We start from the raw sequence: 25,391 nt of genomic DNA, 5'->3' as shown, positions 1-25,391 counted from the left end.
AGTATTTTTTGTTCATAATTATTTTAAAAATTATTTTTAACTTTTTAGTTCGATGTACTTTAAAAGCGTGTTTTTTTAGTTTTTTAAACTATATTTATTTTTTACTTTTTAGTTTCATGTTATGATAGTAGTTACTATCAATATCATGGTTGTTACGGGTAACGGGAAATCAGGGTTCGATTCTGGGGAGGGAGTCTGAGAAACGGCTACCACATCCAAGGAAAGCAGCAGGCGCGTAAATTACTCACTCCCGGAACGTGGAGGTAGTGACGAAAAATGACGATACGGAAATCATCCCTCGTAATCGGAATGAATACTTTATATCTCTTAATTAAAATAAAGCGTGTTAATAAATAAATTTTAATAGTAATTAGAATATATATATATATACAAGTAAAGCGACTTAAGTACGTAAACGTATCATGCACTAGGTATAACCGTATTTTGTGGGCGGGCGGGTCGGACTAACGTTATACCTGAGGTATAAACGGTGGTAGGAATATATAAATATATATACGTAAGGCGCATTAGACGCGGGCGGTATTGGTCAGTCAAAATAAAAATTTGTTTATATATATATAATATTGATGACAAGCACGCGTGTACGGGTACGATAACTAAAAATAAATTTTTATAGGAATAGTATGCCATCGTGTTGTAAGCGAGGCGTGGGGAGGGGTGAATGCGTTATGACAGTTTAGTCTAGACGACAGAATATGCGATAACGCGTGGCGTTTGGAGAGTTACAAACATACATACATACATACATACAGGTGAAACTAATATAAGCGTGTTAATAAAAAATGAAGAATATGTCTTGACCCACAAGACCTAAATAAAGCACTTAAAGCTATAAAATTCCCAATAACAACATTAAATAAAATAATACCAAAACTGAAAGGTAAGACATTTTATACAGTTATAGATTTAAAAGATGGATTCTGGCTAATAGCATTAGACGAAGAATCAAGTAAATTCTGTAGTTTTAGTACTCCATTTGGCACTTATAAGTTTTTAAGACTACCTTTTGGGTTAAATGTAGCGCCAAAAATTTTTTCAAATTTATTAAATAAATATTTTTCTAAAATAAAAGATATAATTATTTACTTTGATGATATAATGATAAGTGCTAACGCCAAAGAGGAACATGATAACATTCTTGAACAGGTAATACAGGTAGCGAGAGAAAATAACATCAAATTCAATAAAGATAAAATTCAATTCGAAATGAATGAAGTTAAATTCTTAGGTTTTTTGTTTAATGAAAATGGTATGAGGCTTGGCCCTGTTAGAATTAAAGCAATAAACGAGTTACAAGACCCAACTAATAAAACTGAATTGCAAAGGACTTTAGGAATGGTAAATTACCTTAGAGATTTTATACCAAACTTGTCGAACATTATATCTCCGTTAAGACAATTATTAAAAAAGGATCAGATATGGAGTTGGAATGATATACACTCGAATGTGCTTAAGGAAATAAAAACCTTAATATGTAATGCAACTACTTTAGTATTAATTTAATTTCGATCCAAGTGAAGAAGTTGATTGTTAAGGATGCTGTTAACTTCAGAATAAGTCGCCAGTATGTTTTTTATCAAGATCATTAACAGAGACTGAAAATGAGTATTCCCAAATTGAAAAAGAACTACTCTCAATTACATATACATGTAAAAAATTGCATGAGTACATATATGGTAACAATAATATAGTGATTTACACTGATCATCAACCTTTAGTTAGTATAATTAAAAAAGGCTTAGATAAAATACAAAATAATAGAATAAAAAGACTTAAAATGAAACTATTTTTGTATAAATTTGAGTTAATACATCTCCCTGGTAAATTCATGTATATAGCTGATTTGTTAAGTAGAAATGTGAGCAAATGTAATGTAGTTAATGATGATGAAAGTATGAATGACATAGTACATTCAGTTAAAATAGGTGAAATTAAGTTCAGTGAAAATAAGTTAGAAGAATATAAGAAAAATGTATTAAAGAATGAGGCACTTAAGTTAGTATGTGAGTATTATAAAACAGGATGGCCTAAAAATATAAAAAAATTAAAGAGAAAAATACAGAATTACTGCACTATAGTAAGCTAAAAAGTGAAATAACAATGGAAGGAGATCTTATGTATTGGAATAATAGATTATTAATTCCTAAGGTAACACGGAGTGAGATATTAAATTTGCTTCATGAGACTCATTTAGGAGTAAATAAAACCAAACTAAAAGCAAGACAGCATTGTTATTGGCCAGGTATTCATTCTGATATAGAAAACTTTGTTCTATGTTGTAGCATTTGTCAAAAATTTTCTACTAATAATATTAAAGAGCCGTTAATACAGCATAATGTTCCAAATATACTATTTGTAAAGTTAGGAGTGGATATAGCAGAATTGTCTGGAAAAAAATATTTTATTCTTGTGGACTATTATTCTAAATGGTTGGAAATAATACCCATTAAAAGTGCTAATAGTTCAACACTAATAAAATGTTGTAAAGATATTTTTTCAAGATTTGGCATACCATCAGAAGTAATAGCAGATAATATGCCGTTTGATAGTTATGAGTAGAGCTCGGATGTTTATGACTTTGCATATTTTTTTCGCACAATATGAATTAAACCCAAGTATGATATAAATTTGATTCATGAAGTCTAGATTACAATTACGTAAACTTATTTTGCATGTTTTTGCATATTTGACGTTTTTGAGCATATAAATGCATATATTGATTATTTCTAGAAATAGTAGCATATATTTTATAATTTTCATTAAAAATATTAAAAATTTGTTTTTGATGAAGATCCGTAGAATACTATGAACAAAAGTAATATTACTTTTGGGATTTAGATATTTATAAATTCGATAATCGATATTAATATATATATACTGTAAAACGCCGATTAATCGGACGCCAATTATCCGGAACGCCGAATAGACACGTGCGAGCTTCATTTTTCTAAGAATTAGGTTATTTTAATTAAATTTCTTTATTGTTATTAAATTTCTTCATTTTATATCATCTGTGCGTGTTTTCCTCTGTAAAATATGTAAGCACATGATTGGTTATCCGGAATACCGTTGGTCCCAATTAGTCCCGTTAATCGGCGTTTTACTGTATATATATATTCATACAAGTAGTAAATACGGCGGGTGCCATGGGTTTTACCTATATATCGTAAATTTATGAGATAGCACGCGTTTTATTTGATATATATCAAATATTTTGTTGACATTTTAATATTCATTGTGTAGTGTTACAAGTTTAGTGTAATTGGTACTTTTCGTGTGTAAATGTTACGCTGTGTTTAAACAATTTGTCTAAAAATTCACGTTTTTTTAAAATGTATATTATCAAAATGCCGAAAAATTCGCTCAGTGGTTTTGTAAAACAGTTTGATTGGGTATAATTTATAATTTTTTTTTTCATATTAAATATATATGTTATGTAATAAAATAATTTAAATTAATTTACATTAAAAAGGTATAAAAAATGTTTTCATATTAATATTAACTTCTTTTTTTTTTTTGCATATAGTTATTGAAAAATTGGTATATTTAATATATTTTAAGGCATATAATTGCATATTTTTACATTTTTAAATGCATATTTTAATTAAATTTTAGTCATAAACATCCGAGCTCTAGTTATGAGTTTAGATTGTTTAGTCAGGAATATAAATTTAAAATAACAACATCTAGTCCATATTATCCCCGTAGTAATGGTTTAGTCGAAAAATTTGTAGGAATTGCCAAAAAATTAATTAAAAAATCAGAGGTGGAAAAAATGATTTACAATTATTTCTACTTTATTATAGAAACACACCGGTGTCAGGTTGTAAGTACTCGCCGTCACAAAATTTAATGTCTAGAATACCAAATACAAAACTCCCAGTAAAAGAAGTATTACTAAAACCAAAGGAAATAAATGCAAAATATGAATTAGAGATTAAAAAAAATAAAGAAAAGGAGTATTATGATGAAAGAACAAAGATTAGGAAAGAATTTAAAATAGGAGAAAAAGTGCTGGTTAGAGATATAAAAAGATCTGAATGGGTAAAGGGAGTAATTGTAGGGTTTTTAAAAACTCCAAGATCATTTCTAGTAAACATAAATGATGTAGTATATAGGAGAAATTAATTTCATTTGAAAAAGTTTATTGAGAGAACTTCTTAAAATTATGTTATTGTAATCTATAAAATTGTTATAGAATTTGTATTATGAAATGTATTTTATTATTTTATATATATAATTTGTATTTGTATATGCTATGTTTTAATGATGTCTGTTACTCTTTGTATTATTATAATCTTAAGGAAGGAGATGTTGTGTTATCACTTTGTGTTATCTAACTGCGTTGCCGCAACTAACCTGTACATCTTAGTTTAATAAAGACTTTAATAAATACCACACACACGTGTTATATGTTAATTAATATTATATAATATCTTATTTTAATATTGTTCTAATATCGTCACTAAGAGAAGACGAAATATCTATATGAGTCAAAATCAAGGTTTTTTGGAGTACATAGTTTGTCCCATGTAAAAAAAATTGAAGTGATTACTAATAATTAAAATATATTAAGTAAATAAAATTAATTAATAATGGTTTTATGGGCTTAGTTGGCAGAGGTAAATCATTGATTTGGTCTATTTCAGGAGTTAAGTTAGAGGTACATATATAGCCACCAGGTTAGATGGTCTGGTTAGACACACGAATTGATTCAATCCCAACTATTATTGGTGACCGTCAATACTCGTAGAATTATTGATATTAAGAAGTATGACATCTGATCACAATAAATCTTTTGTTCATAACAAAATCACTATATTTTCTATATTTTCTATAATTTTTTTAATTTCTTAGAAATCCTAGTACTCATATCTCGAGAAACATTAACGTAAAATTAAAATTCTCGTCGTGGAACTTGAATTAAATCAATGGCTTTGTGACGGCATTACTTGACTCACAAGCGCAAATGTCATATACCACCCCGAAAATAGTAGGGATAATAATAATACGGAATTGTACACAAACGACCCATACGCGCCGTTAGACTAGTACACGACCACACAACACCCACCTGCGACACATCGCAACACTGACGATTCAATTTACGAAAATGATCTTGAATTATTTGTACAGTGACGTACTCCTAGGGCATGTTTTTCTGACAGGAAATTCCTTGGGAATGTTCTGCTTGTATAATTCATTTAGGCGCACAACACCATACTACGGCGAGCTAGAAAGCTAGCGTCCCCGCACTCCCTTCAATGTAGATCTGTCAAAATTACATGTAGCAGGAGACCTACATACACGCGAATTATTAACAAAGATAGTTAAAATGCCATACGCCACGGTACGAATGATGCATTGTGTCATTTTCCTGTCATCAAAGTGACCACGTCCAGGAAATACGCCACCGGCTCTGGACGTGTCGCACGACAGGACTCGACGATCAGATTTGCACTCGCGTACCGACGCCATCAATGCTGCCAACCGTCTGACGCTCGAAGACCATGTCGGACACCGCGTCGCTAACGCTAGCAAAGTTCCGAGATATTATGCGAAGATTATTATTGATTTTTATTCGTCTTTTCGGTTTGTTTTTTTTTCATAACCAGTTTTTGCTGTTCGTAATCGGCCCACGGGCTCTACCATCAAAAACAGTGTCGACTATATTATTGCGACGAAAGTCGTGCCAATCGTGATTAGTAGCCCTTTGATATATAAGTATAATATTTGAATAAGGACTTGCTATTTTAATTAAATTAAGTATGAAACAAATAATCTATAATTCAAAATTGTATATTTTATAGAGAAATTATAAAATAATTACGCTAATATAAAATAATAGGCTTGATGCAACACTTTTTGTCTATAGATTATTAGGTATTATAATTTCGTTATTATATAATAACAAACATTTTAAAACAACAATATATTTATTTTTTTTATCTTATTTTATTTTATATTTTTTTTTTATAACTTGGTCACTTTTAACCTCTATTTTCTCTTGCTTAGTTTTATCAATAATATTTTTAATAACATCTTCATTTAATGATTTATGATTGGGTAGAGAATCTTTATAAGCGCTGGTATTTTTGAATTTTTCATATTCTGAATAACAATAATAAAGCCATTTTCTACCCCGTATTGTCCCTTTAAAAAATATAGGAAAATCGGTTGTATAATGAAATGCATGTATGCATAGAAATATACCACAATCAAATGGATTCATTTGCTGTACAGCATTCTCGGCAAGAATAAACTTGCATTTACTCTCAATTGGTTTGAGCTTTGATTTAGCATTAAATGTTTTTACATTTAAGTATGCACACATTATAAAATGTAAATGTTCAAACTTCTTTAAAGGAATTGATGATTTATTTGAATCTAAGATAATAATTTTTTTTTTTTTTCAAATTAATTACTCCCAAAATCCAATGAGCTGAAAAAACGTTTACATTAACTAAAATGAGCGTTTCTTTTGAAGTGATTGTATTATGTATGTAATCGATTAAAGGTAAATAGTTATTTCCACACATAGAACTATAAATATATGTCGAAATATATAAAATAGTGTCTTGTTTTTGGCTTTTCATAATAAAAAAATTTATTACATCATCAATTACATCTCCAACTATATCGTTCTTGACTTCTAAAGATTTTACAATATCCGTTATTTCTATAGGCGGAAGAGGAACTTTTAGATGTCGTAACATTTCTTTTAAAACTAAACATACAAAAACACATATATTTGAAACAAATTTGCTTTAATTAACCGTTTAAAAACTTAATTTTTAACTAAATATCTTATTGCATTATATTCTTACGGATTTAAATTGTTTGAGAAGTTTAATTATAAAAAGACAATTTTTAAAAAAAATTACTTTAATAAATCGATTCAAGTTGTATTAATTGATTAATTTCAAAAACTATTAAAATAGCTGACCAAGAGGACACAATATTTTTGAATACTTTATATCTTGCTCATTAAAAAATGTACGAAATTAGTAAAATCTGAGTTTGCTAATTTATTATATTTGGTACTATGTATAAAGAATAATTTTATTTATCATAACATACTCAATTACTTACAGAATTAATACAATTTAAACATTTTTTTTTCGATTGCCTTTAGTTATAGCATATTACTTTTGAATAATTAGCTATATAATTTTTTTATGTTCATCCCTTATTCTTTGTAAGGATGTCAACTTTGTTTTTTTAAATGGGAAAACAGATTTTAAATTTAATAAAATGTTTGAGTTTTAAATTAAATAGTAAATTTTATTGAATTTTTACTATAATTTTATTCTTTTATTAGGTATAAAACTTTAGTGTTTTAATTTTTAGCTTCGATGCGAAGTTGAGAAGGTATTGATTTTACTATGATGTGTTTTTTTAATTATTTATTTTTTTGTGTATGTAACATTTTTTCTCAGCTCTCACCGTATCGATTTCTTTCAATAATAAGTCAAAAGATCACAAATCGTATCTAATCGAAGACATTACACTCAAAAATTGAAAAAAATTCCCTCGTTCCCCGTAAATGGGGAAACCTCCAAAAAATTACAAATTTAAAAAACGCTAATTTTCGAAATTTTTTCAATTTTTTTTCTTTAATCTGGCATAACTTTTTCAAAATTGAGCAAATAAATATATTTTATTTATTTTTTTAATAGATGTATAATGTTATAAAGGTATTGATTTTACAAAGATGATAATTTTTTTTTATTTTTTTTTTTATATCTGAACCTTTACTTTCCCATAGGGGGGGGGGTTTAAAAAGACAACTTTTTCACAAAAATTAATTTTTTCAACTTGAATTTTGAAAATGTTCCAGAAAGTATGACACTTTTATATATATCTTAAATTAAAACTAATATATTATACTTTATCATGAAAAAAAAAAAATTTCGGACTTTATTTTATGTTCACGGTGATAATGGCTACCGAATGAAAAATGTATGGATCAATACAATATTTCCATGAGAAGTAGTATTTGTATAAATCTTTCATTCTGCACACTGTTTTTTTAAGTCGAACCATTTCCCTATACATGAGGAAGGTTCAAATCTGAAAAATGGCTACCAAATGTTATTGTGTGAAAATTCTAGATTTTATTTTTTACATTTTTAACTTTATAATGCTATAACTTATTGAAAAGTGTATGGATCAACACAATTTTTTTATGAGAAATAATATTTTTTAATAATCCCTTTTTTATTTGACATACTTTATCTTTATCAGGATAATAATAAGGAACTAGCAGATCATGTAACTTTTGGAATAATCCACCAATTTTTTTAAATTAAACACTATCTAAAGAATTTTATTGAAGCTGAGAAGGTATTGGTTTTACTAAGATTTTTTTTTTTTTTGTGTCTGTTACCACTTTTTCTTAGCTCTCACCGAACCGATTTCTTTCAATGATACGTCAAAAGATCACAAATTGTATCTAGTCGAAGACATTACCGTCAAAAATTGAAAAAAATTCCCTCGTTCCCCGTAAATGGGGGAAACATCCGAAAAAATTACAAATTTTCGAAATTTTTTTTTACTAAACACTGCCATAACTTTTTTAAGTGTTCCGGAAGGTTTGACACTTTTATATATATCTTAAATTAAAGCTAATGTAAAATGCTTTTTCATGAAAAAAAAAATTTCGGACTTTATCTTATCTTCATGGTGAAAATGGCTACCGAATGCTATTTTTGTGTGAAAATTTTCGATTTTGTATTTTCCATTTTTAACTTTATTATGCTATAACTTTTTGAAAAATGTATGGATCATTACAATTTTTTTATGAGAAGTAGTATTTATATAGATCTTTCATTCGACATACTGTTTTTTTAAATCGGACCATTTCCCTAAATACAGGGGGGATTCAAAACATAAAAATGCATATAGAAAGTAGAACTTTTTCAACGTAACTTTTGAAAGTGTTCCGGAAGGTCTGACACTTTTATATATATCTTAAATTAAAGCTAATGTAATATACTTTATAATGGTAAAAAAAAATTTCGGACTTTATTTTATCTTCATGGTGAAAACAGACATTAAACTTAATAAAAAAAATACGATTTTTGTAAAAAAATTCTTTTTTATATTTTTAACTTTATAATGCTATAACTTCTCGAAAGATGTATGGATCAATATAATTCTTTTTTTTGTAGATGCATGATGTCTTTACCTATCATTTGGTATATTTTTTTTATAAATCTGACTTTTTACCTGCCTACAGGGGGGGATTCAAAATGACAACTTTTTCACAAAAAATTGACTTTTTCAACTTAAATTTTGAAAGTGTTCCGGAAAGTCTGACACTTTTATATATATATTAAATTAAAGCTAATGTAATCTACTTTATTATGTAAAAAAAAAATATCGGACTTTATTTTGTCTTCACGGTGAAAATGTCTACCAAATGCTATTAATGTGTGAAAATTCTCAATTTTATTTTTTACATTTTTAACTTTATAGAGCTATAAATTATTGAAAAGTGTATTGATCAATATAATTTTTTTATGGGAAATACTATTTTTTAATAATCCCTTTTTCATTCGACATACTTTATCTTAATCAGGATATTAATTAGGAACTAGCAGTTTATGAAGCTTTTGGAATAATCCATCAATTTTTTAAAATTAAACACTATCTAAAGATTTGCATCGAAGCTTTTTTTTTTGATAGTGATTTTAATCAATGTTAGATATCATTATACTTGATCCAACTATCTTAGGTCACCACTGTGCCACGACCCCCTGTAATGCGTTTTTTAAATTAATATACATGTATAATACAAAAAGGATTACAAATACAGGTAGCTAGCTGGTTTTTAATGACATCAATATTGTCAGATACGCAGAATTTATTATCAATGATAGTAAAGCACATTGTTGTGAGTTTATATATACACCATCTGACAATACAGAAAGTATATCTATTGATATATAGTCATAATTGACAATAAACACTTAATAACTGTGATAGCGAAGTTATAAAAATACAATTTGCTACCTGAATTTATATTTTATCGTGTGTAATACATGTATATTAATTTAAAAATGTGAAACATTAATGTTTTATAACTAATATACAAATAAAGTATTATTAAAAATTAAAATACCGTTTACTATTTAATACTCCAACATAGTTCGTAATTCAAGAATTATATGTAACTAATGATAATCAAAAACAAAAATGTTTGAATTATTTTTATTTTATAAATAATTGAGTGTGTCTTGTTAAAAAGAATATTCTATATACATTAATAATTAATTATTATACCACATTTTTATTTTCTAAATTTTATAAATAAGCGTATGCTTTATTTCAATAGCATTAATTGTTAATAATGAATATTATTAGTTCAGGAACAAAGCGGTCACGGCGAAATGCCTGGGTCCCCATAAAATAGGCTAAAACTATGTATTGATTCTTATATATAATATTGCTAAATGATATCAATAGTTGAAATGATAATGATTTGTTGATTTTTCAACGACATAACACATTCAAACAAAGAAAATTGTACTAAAATCAAGTAAATTAATTTCATGATTAAAATGAAGTAATCCATCGTTTAAAAATATTTGTATCTTTGATATAAATACAATAGCTTTGCATTAAAAAAAAAACCTAGATTTATATTGGAGGAAAGTGTAGTTGAATCTTTCAAATTGATTTCTTGAAGATATTTTTGTTAGTAAACTGTTATATGTATAAGATTGAATAAATCATAACCATAGGTATGTTACATGCATTACATTTATTGTTTCTCTATTAATTAGAAATAACAATTTATGATATATTAATAAATAAAATTATAATACTATATACATTACTAAAATATATATTTTTTAGAGATCATCTTTTTTAAAAGTAATATAAATAACATAAGCTCAACNTCATGATTAAAATGAAGTAATCCATCGTTTAAAAATATTTGTATCTTTGATATAAATACAATAGCTTTGCATTAAAAAAAAAACCTAGATTTATATTGGAGGAAAGTGTAGTTGAATCTTTCAAATTGATTTCTTGAAGATATTTTTGTTAGTAAACTGTTATATGTATAAGATTGAATAAATCATAACCATAGGTATGTTGCATGCATTACATTTATTGTTTCTCTATTAATTAGAAATAACAATTTATGATATATTAATAAATAAAATTATAATACTATATACATTACTAAAATATATATTTTTTAGAGATCATCTTTTTTAAAAGTAATATAAATAACATAAGCTCACCTTCATCTTTTATTTTACCATATACTTTGATTGTAATTAATGAAGCTAAAAAATATATACACAACAAAATGTTTTTAAACATTATTACTTAAACTTCGTTCTATTGAATAGATTTTATTTAAAATTAACAAACGAAACCACAAAATACCTTTATGTAATTCTTTATAAATATAAATCAAATAAAATTAATATTAAGTACTATTTCATGTTACTAAGTTTTAGTATAATTTTTTACCTATAATAATGCATTGTATTACTCATAGTTTATTTTTTCTGAACTATATAAGCTTTAAATGCCATTGAATAATTTAATACAGTGCACCCTAAAAATACTTATACAAATTTAGATACATCAACTGTGAATTTGGAAAATTAAAACTATTTAACATTATCATAATATTTATTTATAATACATAATTACTTTTTAAAAAATTTTCCGTAATTTTTTCGGGGTATAATATATTTAATATTTAATTCAATTTATTATGGTTATGGTTTTCATTAATTTTAAACAGTAATAGTATTTTGATTTCGAATTTTTTAGCGAACTATTATTATTAATGTTACTAGCAGGGCTGGATTTAAGACTAGGCTATCTAGGCTATAGCCTAGGGGCACTGCGGCCAGCAAAACTCTTGAATTTTTTTTAGATATAATTCCTTTCTGCGAATTTAATTTTCCATCTACTAGAATTAATGTAGTTATATTGATAAATTAGTTGCTCGCTGTTGTAAGATTATAAAAATAGCACGCAATATATTCTACAATATATATATATATATATAATGTGATTGGGCAGGGTAGCTACTGTACGACGGTATACATTATTTAAAATAATAATTGGCGACGGCAGTTGTATAAATTGTGTTGAACAACCATAATCAAGGAAACGCCAAACGTATTATTAATTAATGTTTCTTATTTTTTATAATGGTGCACAATTTTGTTGTTTACATTAATAAGTTGACAATTGTATTTACTAAATTAACCGTTTATTAACAGAAAAAAATATAATTATTATTTTTTATTATTATTCATTAACTATAATTTATGCACGATTGATTTTTTTTATCATCATAATTTAAACTACGACATTTTATTACATAATTTTTTTACGTTGACTTTTAAATACTTTTAAAGTACCTAAACATTATACATTAGATAATACAAATTTTTAAGTAAATTGGGAGGGGGTGATCAGCTCAGCTCTCATTCTATCTGTGTTCTAAGAATTGGACGTTTGTTCCTTATTAGCCTAGGGGCGCTTTTATGGTAAATCCGGCCATGGTTACTAGTATTATTAATGTATTAAAATTAAGTAAATTTGATTATTTACCATTGATGCTTCTAGTTACTATAACTTTGTATAACTGTAGATTAATACAATATTTTTTTTTTAATTTAATTTTATTATTTTTGATTTATAATAAATCAATAGCAATTTTGTAGATTTGTATAAGATTTAAACATATTCACATTTATGTGTGTTCTGATTTATTTGTTTAATATAAAATATATAATGAAAGCGTTTTATTTTTTAATGTGTCTAAAGGCGTCAGATATTTAGGAAATTTTTAAATTTGTAACATGACAAAAACATTCCTCTTTGTTTTTTTGTACACATGGTTCTGATTAATAATGCCTCCCAATTATCTCTGAAAATATAAAGTGTTAAATTTTTTTTTCAATGTAATATATGTTTTTATGTTGGGCAGTTCAGTGAGTAAAATTAAATTTTTACGATCATCATTTATGCTTTATATTAATTAAATGGCTTTCCATTTTCAAATGGTATTCCTATTTTTTAATATATAAATAGAATAAATATCTAATCTTCGTTTTTCAAATATAGTCTGAAAAACCATGACATGTTTTAATCATTATTTGAAAAGCTTGAGGATTTATCCATGATTGCTGACGTTTCGCACTCATTGCAGAGTCTATCTTCGGAGCGATAGTTACTGCTCACTGACTAAAACTATACTGGCTGCTAATCTTGTTATCAGTCTGTTTTTATATGTTGGGTGTTTATCATATCAGTTGTTTACCGTAACGGTTGTTTATATCTGTTAATGACTCATGTTGTTTACGGTATCTTGTTTTTGCTGATGTTTTTATTGGCGACATTAGTTTTGATTATTGTTGTTGTTTTTAACATTCTTAGCATTTTGGTCTTCCTTTTCTGCACCGACAGTTTTCCATTACGTTGATAGTAACTTTTTCTTGTATAGAACTGTTTTCAGTGTTGTCAGTTGATTTTCTTTTTGACTGGTGTATGATGGGTAACCAAGTTTTGCTTATTTTTCATCCGTTTTCTCTGTTGAAATTCTCTGGAAATTTTTCGATTTCTATTGCCTCTTTGTACATTCGTTTGCCAAAATAAGTTTCTTTGATTAGTATTTTTACTTCATCAAATTGGATGTCATGTCCTTTTGTATAAAAAAAATTATGTTGATTTGTTTATTTTTTAAAAAGTTATGGAAGTTTTGAGAAAAGAAAGTGAAAAAAATTTCAAAATTTACCGATTTTTAAATTTGTAATTTTTTTAGATATTTTCCCTATTTGCGGGGAACGAAGGAAAAATTTTCAATTTATAAGGGTAATGTCTTCAACTAGATACGTTAGATAATTAGAAACTAGATAATTTGTGATCTTTTGACGTATTTTTGAAAGAAATCGGTCCAGTCAGAGCTGAGAAAAAGTAGTAACAGACACAAAAAAAAATAAACACATCATGGTAAAATTAATACCTTCTCAGCTTCGCATCGAAGCTAAAATTTTTTTTTATATATGAATAAATAAATTGGCCTCCAAGGAACATTTATCGCAATAAAAAATATATTTTTCTAAATTATATTTTTTAACAGTTTTCAAATCTGAAATTAGACTTTTGTGTGTAAATTCACAATTTCCTATCTTGAACATTATTTGCACTGCTCACCGCATACATTGTCGCCTTATGATTCGAATTGTTCTTAATAATTTCCGGCACTGGGTATTTAATATTTTTTTGACTCCTACTCTAAAGGATAGCCGTTTTGTTGCCAACAAACCGCCGGTTCAAACGCCGGACATTTTGTCGGGGATTAGCCATAGTCGGAACTGGTCGTACTATTTCCCGTCCATAGCAGTAGATTTAGTTGTTTGCGCTGCAACTTTTGTGGTTCTTATAATACATTTTTTTTGTTCGTGAGTGCCCACTATGTTAAAAATGTAATTTTTTTGTATTACGGCGTCGGTTGAGCCTGCCTCCTATTCTTTAGCCCTTTGGGGCTGGTAATGTATATCTTTTTATAATGTTCTGAGCCAGATTTTTTTTAGTGCGCCGTACCATAAGCACATGTGGTGAATTTTTTTTATATTAAATTTTTATGTAGATGTCCCTATTTAATTTTTTTATTCAGGTCCCTCAACATGGCAGGCGTGTTACAATATCACCTGTTATGTTATATATATTTTTTTTGTATATAGGTTTTGATATTGGGTGATGTGTGTATATCATTAGTACAATGTTGTGACGTAGTGCATTTTATTCCGGAGTGTCCCAACGTCTTGCAAGCTAAGTCTAACTGTTTAAAACCAGTCGCTAACTTGGGACGTATACCCGCCGTGCTTAGCGGTCATGCCGTGATTAATAGCCGATGGGTACCCAAAGACGTTCATCGTATTCTCAATTTGTAAAAGTGTAGGTGTAACTATTTTTTATTAATATCTGTTTTTTTTTCTGTTCCCCTTTAATTTGTAGACGAGGTTTTTTGACCGTTCGGTTTTTTGCCTCGTATTGGGTTAATTTATTTAATAAAGCCCCCTTAATTTAACATAACTATTATCTTTTTTTTTTGCGTGTTCCGCCTTCAATGGACTTGTGTATATTTTTATCTTTTTTCCTGCCAAAAATCAACTCCCCTTAGTTTATAATGTTCGGGCAACGGCCTTGTATAAGGTCATCCCTCATCATCATGGTTATGTGACAACTGTCACGAGGTTTTGGTGTACATCAACTATCAATGACTCAACGGACCTCAAATACAATTTTTTTATTATTTTTTTTTTTAAATTGCTATCAATGCATAATATTTAATATATTTTTTAAATCCTACTAACAATACATTGTCTCGCCTAATGGGTTGGCGACCTTTTTTTGATATTTTTCAATGTGCCATGAAAGTTACAAATTTTCCGTTGTGGCCAATTAATTCAATTTTATTTATAATATTTGTAACCTTTCAAACAAGAATATGATAATCGATACATAAAACTTATAATAATAAGGAAGTATTAAATTTTTCATAATTAATATATGAAAGTACTTTTTTTATAATACTAAAATTAAAAATTTTGTAATTAATTGAAGTTTTGATTTTAATTTCCATAAGTATAGCTTTAAAACATTTCACATTATTATTTCCTTGTTTAAAGGTATATTATTTTACTAAATCAGACCATTGGATCCTATTTGGGATTCTTTTCTAAAAATAAAAAATACCAAAAAAGTTAAATGTAAATTTTATTCGTTTATATATGCATTTTCTATTACAACAATAATGAAAGAGCACATTGGTTTATTATGTAGACATTGTCCTAAAGATTTACATAAGACATCTTAAAAATCCTACCTAAATCTAGTAAGCTAAAAAAAGCATCTTTACTTTGTGCATCAGACAATTACTTTATTGAAGAATGTGTTGATAATCCTACTAGTTAGTTCTATTAGCTTGTTACAAGAAGATAAAACAAAAGTAATTTATGATAAATATTAATAAAAAATTTATAGCGTTAAGTAAATGATGAATACATCATTAGAGTTTATTATTTTAAACTTTATTTTAAGGTTTTACAATTGTCAAAAGTTACTTAATTAATTTTATTACCTGAAAATTGTTCCAATTTAACCAAAAAGTTACATGGGCATCTAATTAAGAATTTTTTAGATAAAATAATACAACTGAACAACAAGTTCAATTAGATACTCAGGTTATTTGTGCTGTCAACCATTCAGAAGTAGCGCTATCTATGTTTGATACTACATATTGGAAATCTTTCTTTAATAGCCTAAGAACTAAATTTAGAATATCTTCATCATATTAAATATAAATGGGTTATAGATAATGTTAAACTCAAGATTAATAAAGCAACATGTCTAGGATTATTAATTGATGGATGGACTAATATTACTGGTTGTGGAATTGTTAACTTTGTCATTATCATAACAGAGCCAGTTTTTTACAGAAGTGTTGTACCTGGGATAAATTGAGATACCGCTGAATATATTAAATATCAAATAGCTAATGTTTTAAATGAGATAGATCATGAAAAATGTTAGCTTATTTGTACAGATAATGCTAGTGCAATGAAAGGTGCTTGGGCAAAAATTAAAGAGGTAACTTTAAACATATTTTTTCTGTAAGATGTCTTGCTCGTGGACTTAATTTGTTGCTCAAAGATATAATATATCTTTGAGCACATATTATGTGCTTTTCCTACAATTGATAAAAATGTGAATTAAACAATTCTAAACTTTCTGAAGGCCATGAAATATTTTCAGCAATTGAGAAATATGTTAATGAGGGAATGGTATTTAACCCTCTTACCAACTCTGAAAAAGATGCTTCTGAAATATCTGATGCTATTAAGACTATTATGTGTATAAGCAACTGGTTAAAAATTGATCAGACTACAATTTTAACAAATTTAGCAGAGTACCGAACAAATACAGGATTTTATGGTGTAGAAAGTTTAGTGTTATTATTTGAACACTGTTCTCCTAATATTTGATGGATAGGATTTAGCAACCAATGAACCATTATGTCCTATTGCCTCCAGGTTACTAAGTTTATCTAGTTCATCAGAATTATGTGAGAGAAATTTTGGCAAAGTACACACTGAATCTAAAAATAGACTTAAAATGGACAGGGTATAGAAACTAGTAGCAATTAGAACTAACCTTAACATATTTCAAGAAAACTGTTCAAATGAAAAAAAAAGAAAAGTCCTAGGTATTCAAGTTATTAATAGTAATATTAATCAAAATAATATTAGTATTAAATCATTATCTACTGATTACACAGATTCTGAAGATGATTTATAGTTGCAATTGCAATATTAGCTCAATAAATAAATTTTGTTTTAAAAGTGATAATAATTTATGTATGTATGAATTATATGTTTTTTTTTTAATTTTAATTGATATAACAGTTATGAAATAATAATTTATATATTTTATTTAATTATGCAATAATAATGGATTTATAATCTACTAAATATTAAAATCAATTGTCCCAAAATTTTAAACTTAATACCGATGAACGTTCCTCAAGTGTCTCTCCGTTCCTATCCAACGTTTTATATATCTATTCATACACAAAACTATAGTAGAAACGCTTCGGTAAATCGAATGTTGAATTTATGTAATAAAATAAATAATTTTGATTTTTATCATGATTCTTCAACATTATTATGGTCTATTTGTTGTAAAACGTTTAATTCATAATACCATAATTACATACACTTTTTTAGCTAACTTGTTTGTAACGTATTTAGTATTATTGAATTTTTATAATCATTTAATTATTAAATTAATTTCACTATGTACTATTTTATATTGTAATTGTTTTTTTTCTATGTTATTATATGTACTATTTGCCACACAGGCGTAATCATCCATTATGATGAAATAAATAAATAAATAAATAAATAGTATTTGGTTTGTTTCATTTTATGTTAAATATTTGAATAGTTATGTTTCTAATGTTGTTAAAAATTCATTTTATAGTAAAAAAGTTTTTCCTAATCTAAATTGTATGTTTTTTTTTTTTATTATTAAACATGTTACATATGAAAAATAAAATTACCAAATATAATCTTATTTTAAATGATTGACATAATGTATTAGACAATTAATAAATGTATTTTAATTGTTAATTAATATTTTATGATGATTAATAATTAAAATTATATGGCAACTAATGGAAAAGTTTAGGGAAAAGAAGAAAAAGCTGTGTATGGTATTTATAGATTTGGAGAAATCATATGATTGNAAAAGAAGAAAAAGCTGTGTATGGTATTTATAGATTTGGAGAAATCATATGATTGAGTACCGAGAGAGGTTTTAAAGTGAGCATTATTGAGAAAAGGAGTCCCGAAAAGATACACGTGAAATTAAATTGATAAATGCTATCGATTTGTTAAAAGCGTCAAACATTTATAAAACAATTGCTACATTATAAATTATTAAAATTTAAATAATAAATGAAGACTTTTATTATTAATCTACAGTTGTATAAACTTAAAATAACTAGAAGCACAATAGAAAATATTTAAATTGATATAATTTTATTACATTAAAAATACTGTATTTGGTAGTTCACTAAAAAATTCGAAAACAAAATACTATTGCGTTTTATACTTTATAAAAACCATACCCGTAATAAATTAAATAAAAAATATTGAATATATTATACCTGGAGTAAATTTCGGAGAAATATTTAAAATGTAATTATGATTTGTGAGTTAATATTATAATAAAGTTAGATTATTTTAATTTTGTGAATTCACAGATAATGAATCTAACTTAGTATAAGCATTTTTAAGGTACACTGTATTAATTTATTCTACGATATTTTAAGTGTGTTTAGTTTAGAAAATGTAAAGCATGAGTAATAGCTGTTTTTATTATAAAAATATATGACATTTACTATTAAAACTTAGCAAAATTAAATAGAACTTTAAAATAAAGTTGTTGTTAAAGAGTTTCATAAAGATATTTTATGGTTATATTTCTTAATTTTATATAAATTTTATTCAGTAGAGCGAAGTTATATAACAATGTGTAAAAAAATTTTGCTTTGTACGTTTCTATTAGTTTTAATAATTACATTCAAAGTATACGGTGCAAAAAATATGATACAAGGTGAGTTTATGTTATTATATTATATTAAAATGTGATGATGTTAAAAAATACTTTTTTAACAGTGTATAGTGTTATAACTTCTAATTATTAGTATAACTAAATGGTCTACTTTTATTAAATAGCGAAATAGTTGAATACAGTTGCGGATTTATATCTATAATTATTGATATCATTCAGCAATGTTACTTACATTAATTATTATATGGTTATTTATGAAAACCAATAAGTAATTTTAGCTTTAAATGAATCATCTACTATTGAGGAAATGTGAAATCTATATTTTCATGTTTAAATTCTCTTGGCATAGCTGTGTTGTAAGTTAAAATTGTTTTCGTCTTTTTAATGTCTTCTTATAATGGATAATATATAATTCGGTTACAGAAATATTATTAAAAAAATTAATTTACAATAATTTACTTAAATGTTAATATATTAAATTAAGTTGTGCACGAGTATAACAACAGTGTGCAATGTAATAATAAATTTAAGAAGAATACAAGGGTTTGGGGAGGTCTATTGATTAAATTTGTATGTTTGAATATTTGATCAAATTGATTAGCATCTAGGTTAGAGTTCGAGGTCTTACAACAATAAAGACAAGTAAATAAAAAAATAAGAAAACGTGTTACTCTTTGTTGATGTTTAATTATGTAGTTAACAAGTACTGTAAATTTTATGCTGAGGTATTCTTGACACCCAGTCGAAGAGTTAGCACAAGATAAGACACATGGATAATAATGATTGAGTTGGGATTTATAAATCTAATAATACAATGTGTACAGTAGTATAAGTATTATGACAGATAAATTAATTCTTTGTATATATGTTATATGTTAGACAGAATATAAAATTTTATTTCCTTTAAAATATGATTCGTGACTGAATAAAAACGAACTTGAAAAATAATTATAATAAATTCTAAATGTCGAAATATATAATATTTTACAGTGTATAAGAATGTCTGTTAACTTTGTCAATTAAATAATCACTATATGTATACTTGTTTATTTGTTTATTTTCAAGTTTACACACGCTCTTCTTACCAATGAATAATTTAACTGTGTTATAATTATAGATATATTTTTATCCTAGCAGAATAAAATCTGATAAACTAATAATATATTCTATGTTCAATCGCAAACGTTGTATGTCACTGTTTAAAAAAATAAAATTGTTAACTTTATAAGTTATTAGGAAATTATTAAGGAAAGTAATTAATATTTTATAAATAATGGATTATATTTAACTAAAAAAAACAATTTTTGTTTTGTATTTATTTCACAAGTAATTGAGTGGGTAATAATAAACGTATCTTTTTGTACATAAATATAAACTGAAAAAAGAAAAAATATATTTCTTGTGACGAACATTAAACACTTAAAATACATAATAATAACAAATAAATATTATATTTTCTACGAATTTTTTTTTATTTTAGATTGCTTAAAATGTGGAAGTGGTATTCCAGGTAATTATGTGAATTTGATATATTATTATTGTGTTATATCGTAGATTAAATTTATTTTGTTAAAAGAAAAATTATTTTAATCTTATGAAAATTATTATTTTTTGTATATATACCGAACACAAGCATTAATTAAGCTGAAGTTCAAAAAATTGTACAGAATTATTTATGAATTTACTTTAAATATATTTGTAATGTATGATATAATCACATTTTTTGTAGCAATTCTGATTCGTTATCAGTAACTATATATTATAGTAAAGTTCAGTTAGATTAAAAATATAATAATTTAATTGTGATTTTTATTTTAATTTAAAAAGTATATAATGTAACACATGTCATAGCGTAGTCGATATAAAAACAAATAGTTTACATGGCTAGTGGAATAGTTTGCAATGCACCTAATAAACTCAAACTTCAAGGTAACCTAAATGAAAACTGGGAGCGATTTAAAAAGTCATTTAAAATTTATATAATAGCTATTGGGTTTGACAAAGAAAATGATGAAAAAATGATAGCAACCTCACTGAACTTAATTAGTGTAGATACATTGGATGTTTATAATACTTTTAAAATTGAAAATTTAAAAACAATGAAATATAAGGACGTGATATTTTATACATACTGTAATTCAAAGTATAATATATTATATATAAGATTTCTATTCTATAATAGATGGCAAAAAAAAAAAGGAGAATCATTTGATAATTTCTTAACAGAAATCAAAACTTTATATGAAGTCTGCGAGTTTACAGATAAAGAAGAACTTCTTCGTGATAAACTAATTCGGGGGGCCAATGTTTCTGATACTCGTGAATGAGTAGAAAATTATAAAAATTAGAGTTTAACTTAAAAGAGGCTATAGAACATCTAAGATAAGCTGAAATTAGAAAAGTTCAAACTAAACAAATACTATCAGAAGGATAGACTGTTATTGTAGATGCCATTAAATACAAGAAAGAAAAACAATTTCAAAATAGTAACCAGTGTGTTGTGCATCACCAGTAGAATATAATTAAGGGCAAATTGATAAGGAATTTTTAGCAATTTATTTGCATGTATTATATTTGATCAAATTATTTATGACCAGAGAACTAACGTACAACCTGATAATTTACCACTGATTTCACTAATAAAATATATTTATCAAATTTCATGTTAAAAGTTACAACGAATTAAATTATAACTAAGTATATATTGAGGTAGTTCATGAACCAGGCAATAAAATGTTTATAGCAAATGCAATTAGAAAAGTATGTACAAAATAAAACAATGTTAGAGTAAATAATGGTTTTCATTGAATAAATATTAGAATAGAAATAAAAAACAAACTACAAGAGAAAACTAATACAGATTTTATGTTGCTGGAATTCAAAAATATGTTCATATAAGGATGGACAAAAACTAAAACAAAAGTACCTGAAAGTATTAATTTTTATTTTAATACAAGAAGTGATATCTATGTTAAAGAAGAATTAGTGTTCATCGAGAGTCACATAACTGTATCAAAATCAATGAGATAAATAATTCTGAATTAAGAACATGATTCACATATAGAAATAGTGAAGGTGAAGAGTGGAACAAAAATGTTATTTTATTGGAACAATACGAATACTGAAATAGAAAATATAATAAGCGAATGTAATGTATGTGAAAAATACAGTTATAATAAAGGAATTCCCTGGTTTTAATTTCCAAAAAATAAAATGTGATATATTTGATTATAAAAAACACTTATTTCTAATACTTAGAGGCTATTATTCAAAGTGGATTGAAATAATATAACCAAAAAATAGAAACTTTATAAAACTCTGAAAATTTCAAAAAAATATTAAAAAATAATTTTGCAATACATGGTAAACCAAATATTTTAAGAGCAGATAATATGCTGTTTAATGTAATCCAGATGAAAAATTTTAGTAAAAAGTGAAATTTCAAAATAAACGGTTCTAGTCATTATTATATAAGAAACATTAGATTTGCATAAAAATCTATAATAATAGCAAAACAAATTTAGAGAAAAGCAATAAGGTAAAAGTAGAATTACAATCCATGCTGATGGAATATAAGAGTTTGCAAATTTCAGGAATAAATATATCACATAGTCAATTATTATTTAGTAGAATATATAAGACTAAATTGCCAATACGAAATGAATTATTGAAACCAAAGGTAATAAATAAATATAAAGAAAACATGAAATGTGGACTGAACTAAAAAATATTATGATAAAATGTAAGAAACAGAAAATTAATTATAAATCCAAAAATAAAAATAATTTTCGGAAAGAAAGACATATGAATACCCGCAGAAGTTGTAAAACAACATAATACACCAAGATCGATAATCTTATTAGATGAAAATAATAGAATTAAAAGGACAAATTAAAATAATATGAATATCTCAAACTCTTCAGGTAATATAGAGGAAGATTATTCAAACAACTACAAAACAATAAAATCCAATGACCAAAAATAAAAAGAAGATGAAAGCTTAGAACAAAATGAGATTGACGATTACGATATAAAACAATTTCTGTGGAAGTAAAAAAGAGGATAACAAGTATAGATTAAATAAATATTGTAGGAAAACTAAATTGCATAACTATATAAATATAAAAAGGATTAAAAATTATTTATTATTATTAGTATATTTTTCTTGTTTAAATTTAATCAGAAAAAAAAATTTGTTGATGTAATAGAGAGATGTAATGTATTGTACTATCACATATATGTCTTAGCATCAATGATTTGCTATCAGTATGTATCATAGCTTAGTTCAGATTTTAATGAAAAATATAATAATGTAATGATGATTTTTATTTTTATTTAAAAATATATTATGTATAATGTAATACATTTCAATATTTTAATTTAAATATTTGTTTTTGCATATTTAGATAACACAGATATTCAAAGACTAAAAGTTCCTTCTGCGCCTACGAAAGTAACGGATGCTGTGAAGTCATTAAGAAGCGGTAAATTTATATTTGGAGATGTAATTGATGATGTTATAAATTGTTTTATAAAAGAAAACAAGAAGGAAGACACTATTTTATACGTTTCGTCATATATCTATATTTGTGTTCGTGAAAAAAATTTTTCTCCTTTCATCGAATATATGACAAATTTAATAACTCAAGAAAAAACAATTATTTTAGTTAATATACACGTTGGTTCATCAGCTTTCAGTTATCATTGGGTTTTGGGAGTAATTAATTTGGTTTCAAAACAAATAATTATTTTAGATTCAGAAAAAATAATTAGAATAAATTTATATGAAATTTTACATTTCATAATGTGTACTTACTTTAATATAAGAACATTCTATGATAATTCAATACCCAAACCAATTGCGAGTGAATGGGAATTCATTCTTGCCAAAAATGCCATACGGCAATATAATTGTACTGATTGTGGTATTTATGTATGTATACATGCTTATCATTATATAACCAACGAGAACTTCTTTCGATTAAATTCAAATGATGGTAGACAATGGCTTTATTATTATTATAACATGTATAATGAAAATAAAACGTCTATCTTAAATGAAGGCTCTTCATCCAATCAAAATTCACTAAGTGAAGAAGATATAAACAATATTATTGAAATAACTAAGCAAGAGATAAAAAAGGTTGAATACAACCAAGTTCAATGTATAAATGTAGAATAAAATAAAAAATAAAAAAAAAATTGTTTTTTTGATTTTGTTATTAGATTATTAGATAGTTAAAATTAACTTTCTTTTATTATAATATTATTTAATATTCACATTATACACTTTTAGAATATTTTTAATTTTTAAAGAAGTATATTTATTTGTTACTATTTCTTAATTTATAAAATTTTAACAGACGTGACTAGTAAAACCCAACAAAATGGAATGCGTGTTTTATATATTAACTGTATTAATGAATAAAAATCAAAAAATTTATACAGAATGATTTTTTATTATACCCATTTTATTACTTACAGAATAAAAATTATTTAAACATGTTTTTGTTGGTTACCTTTAGTTATATATTATTTTTGAATTTTTAGCTATATAATTTTTTTTTTTGTTCATCCTTTATACCTTGTATGGGTGTCAGCTTTTTTTTAAATGGGAACAAATTTGCATATTAGATATACAATTTTACGCAGTATTTACTGTCAATTATGACTATCAATAGAAATAATTTCTTTATTGCCAGTTGATGTATTTATTAACTAAAAAAATTGTGCCGTATTACCTTTGATAATAAATGCTCCATATATACAAAAGTCAACGTCATAAAAATACAATTAGCTTGTTGTGTTTGTAATTCCTCATTTTATTATACATGTGTGTTATCTCAAAAATTCAAAACCTAAAAATTTGATATCTAATAAACGAAAAATCTTATATTAAAAATTAAAATGCCATTGACTATTTAAATAAACCTCAAACATATAATTAAATTCAAAGAATGTTTTTCTATTTAAAAAAACAAAATGTTCACCCTCAAAAGGTATTAGGGATAAACTTAAAAAGTATTACATAGCTAATAATTTAAAATATATATATATAAAAAAAGGTAACCAATATCAAAGTGTTTGCATTGTTTATATTAAAATATTAAAATATTTTTATATATTTATATATATATAAGCTTTTATTTTATATTTATCATAAATTATTTCTAAAAATTACAAAAATATAAATACAAAAAAAAAAATTGTATAAGAATTAGTATTAAAAAGATTATTAATTTCAT

General features: G+C 25.5%; 1 protein-coding gene across 1 annotated transcript; it reads left to right on the top strand.

Annotated features, from left to right (window-relative positions):
- The first annotated feature begins 18,976 nt into the window (after positions 1-18,976).
- On the top strand, positions 18,977-25,051 carry LOC126905702 (uncharacterized). Its single transcript, XM_050685678.1, has 3 exons — positions 18,977-19,188; positions 20,627-20,656; positions 23,553-25,051. The coding sequence occupies exons 1-3, from the start codon at positions 19,104-19,106 to the stop codon at positions 24,326-24,328; spliced, it is 891 nt and encodes a 296-aa protein (XP_050541635.1). The 5' UTR covers positions 18,977-19,103; the 3' UTR covers positions 24,329-25,051.
- Positions 25,052-25,391: the final 340 nt, after the last annotated feature.

The sequence above is a fragment of the Daktulosphaira vitifoliae genome, unplaced genomic scaffold (genome assembly GCF_025091365.1).
Source record: "Daktulosphaira vitifoliae isolate Bord-2020 unplaced genomic scaffold, ASM2509136v1 Scaffold_4, whole genome shotgun sequence".
In the NCBI taxonomy this organism is placed as follows: Eukaryota; Metazoa; Arthropoda; class Insecta; order Hemiptera; family Phylloxeridae; genus Daktulosphaira; species Daktulosphaira vitifoliae.
This window is presented reverse-complemented; position numbering and strand designations above follow the sequence as displayed.

Bases quoted from the DNA above. Each gene is read 5' to 3' on its own strand.
- LOC126905702 (XM_050685678.1), top strand. From the start codon at position 19,104: ATGTGTAAAAAAATTTTGCTTTGTACGTTTCTATTAGTTTTAATAATT. The intron at 19,189-20,626 runs GTGAGTTTATGT...TTTTTATTTTAG, and splicing joins TGCAAAAAATATGATACAAG to ATTGCTTAAAATGTGGAAGT. The intron at 20,657-23,552 runs GTAATTATGTGA...TTGCATATTTAG, and splicing joins ATGTGGAAGTGGTATTCCAG to ATAACACAGATATTCAAAGA.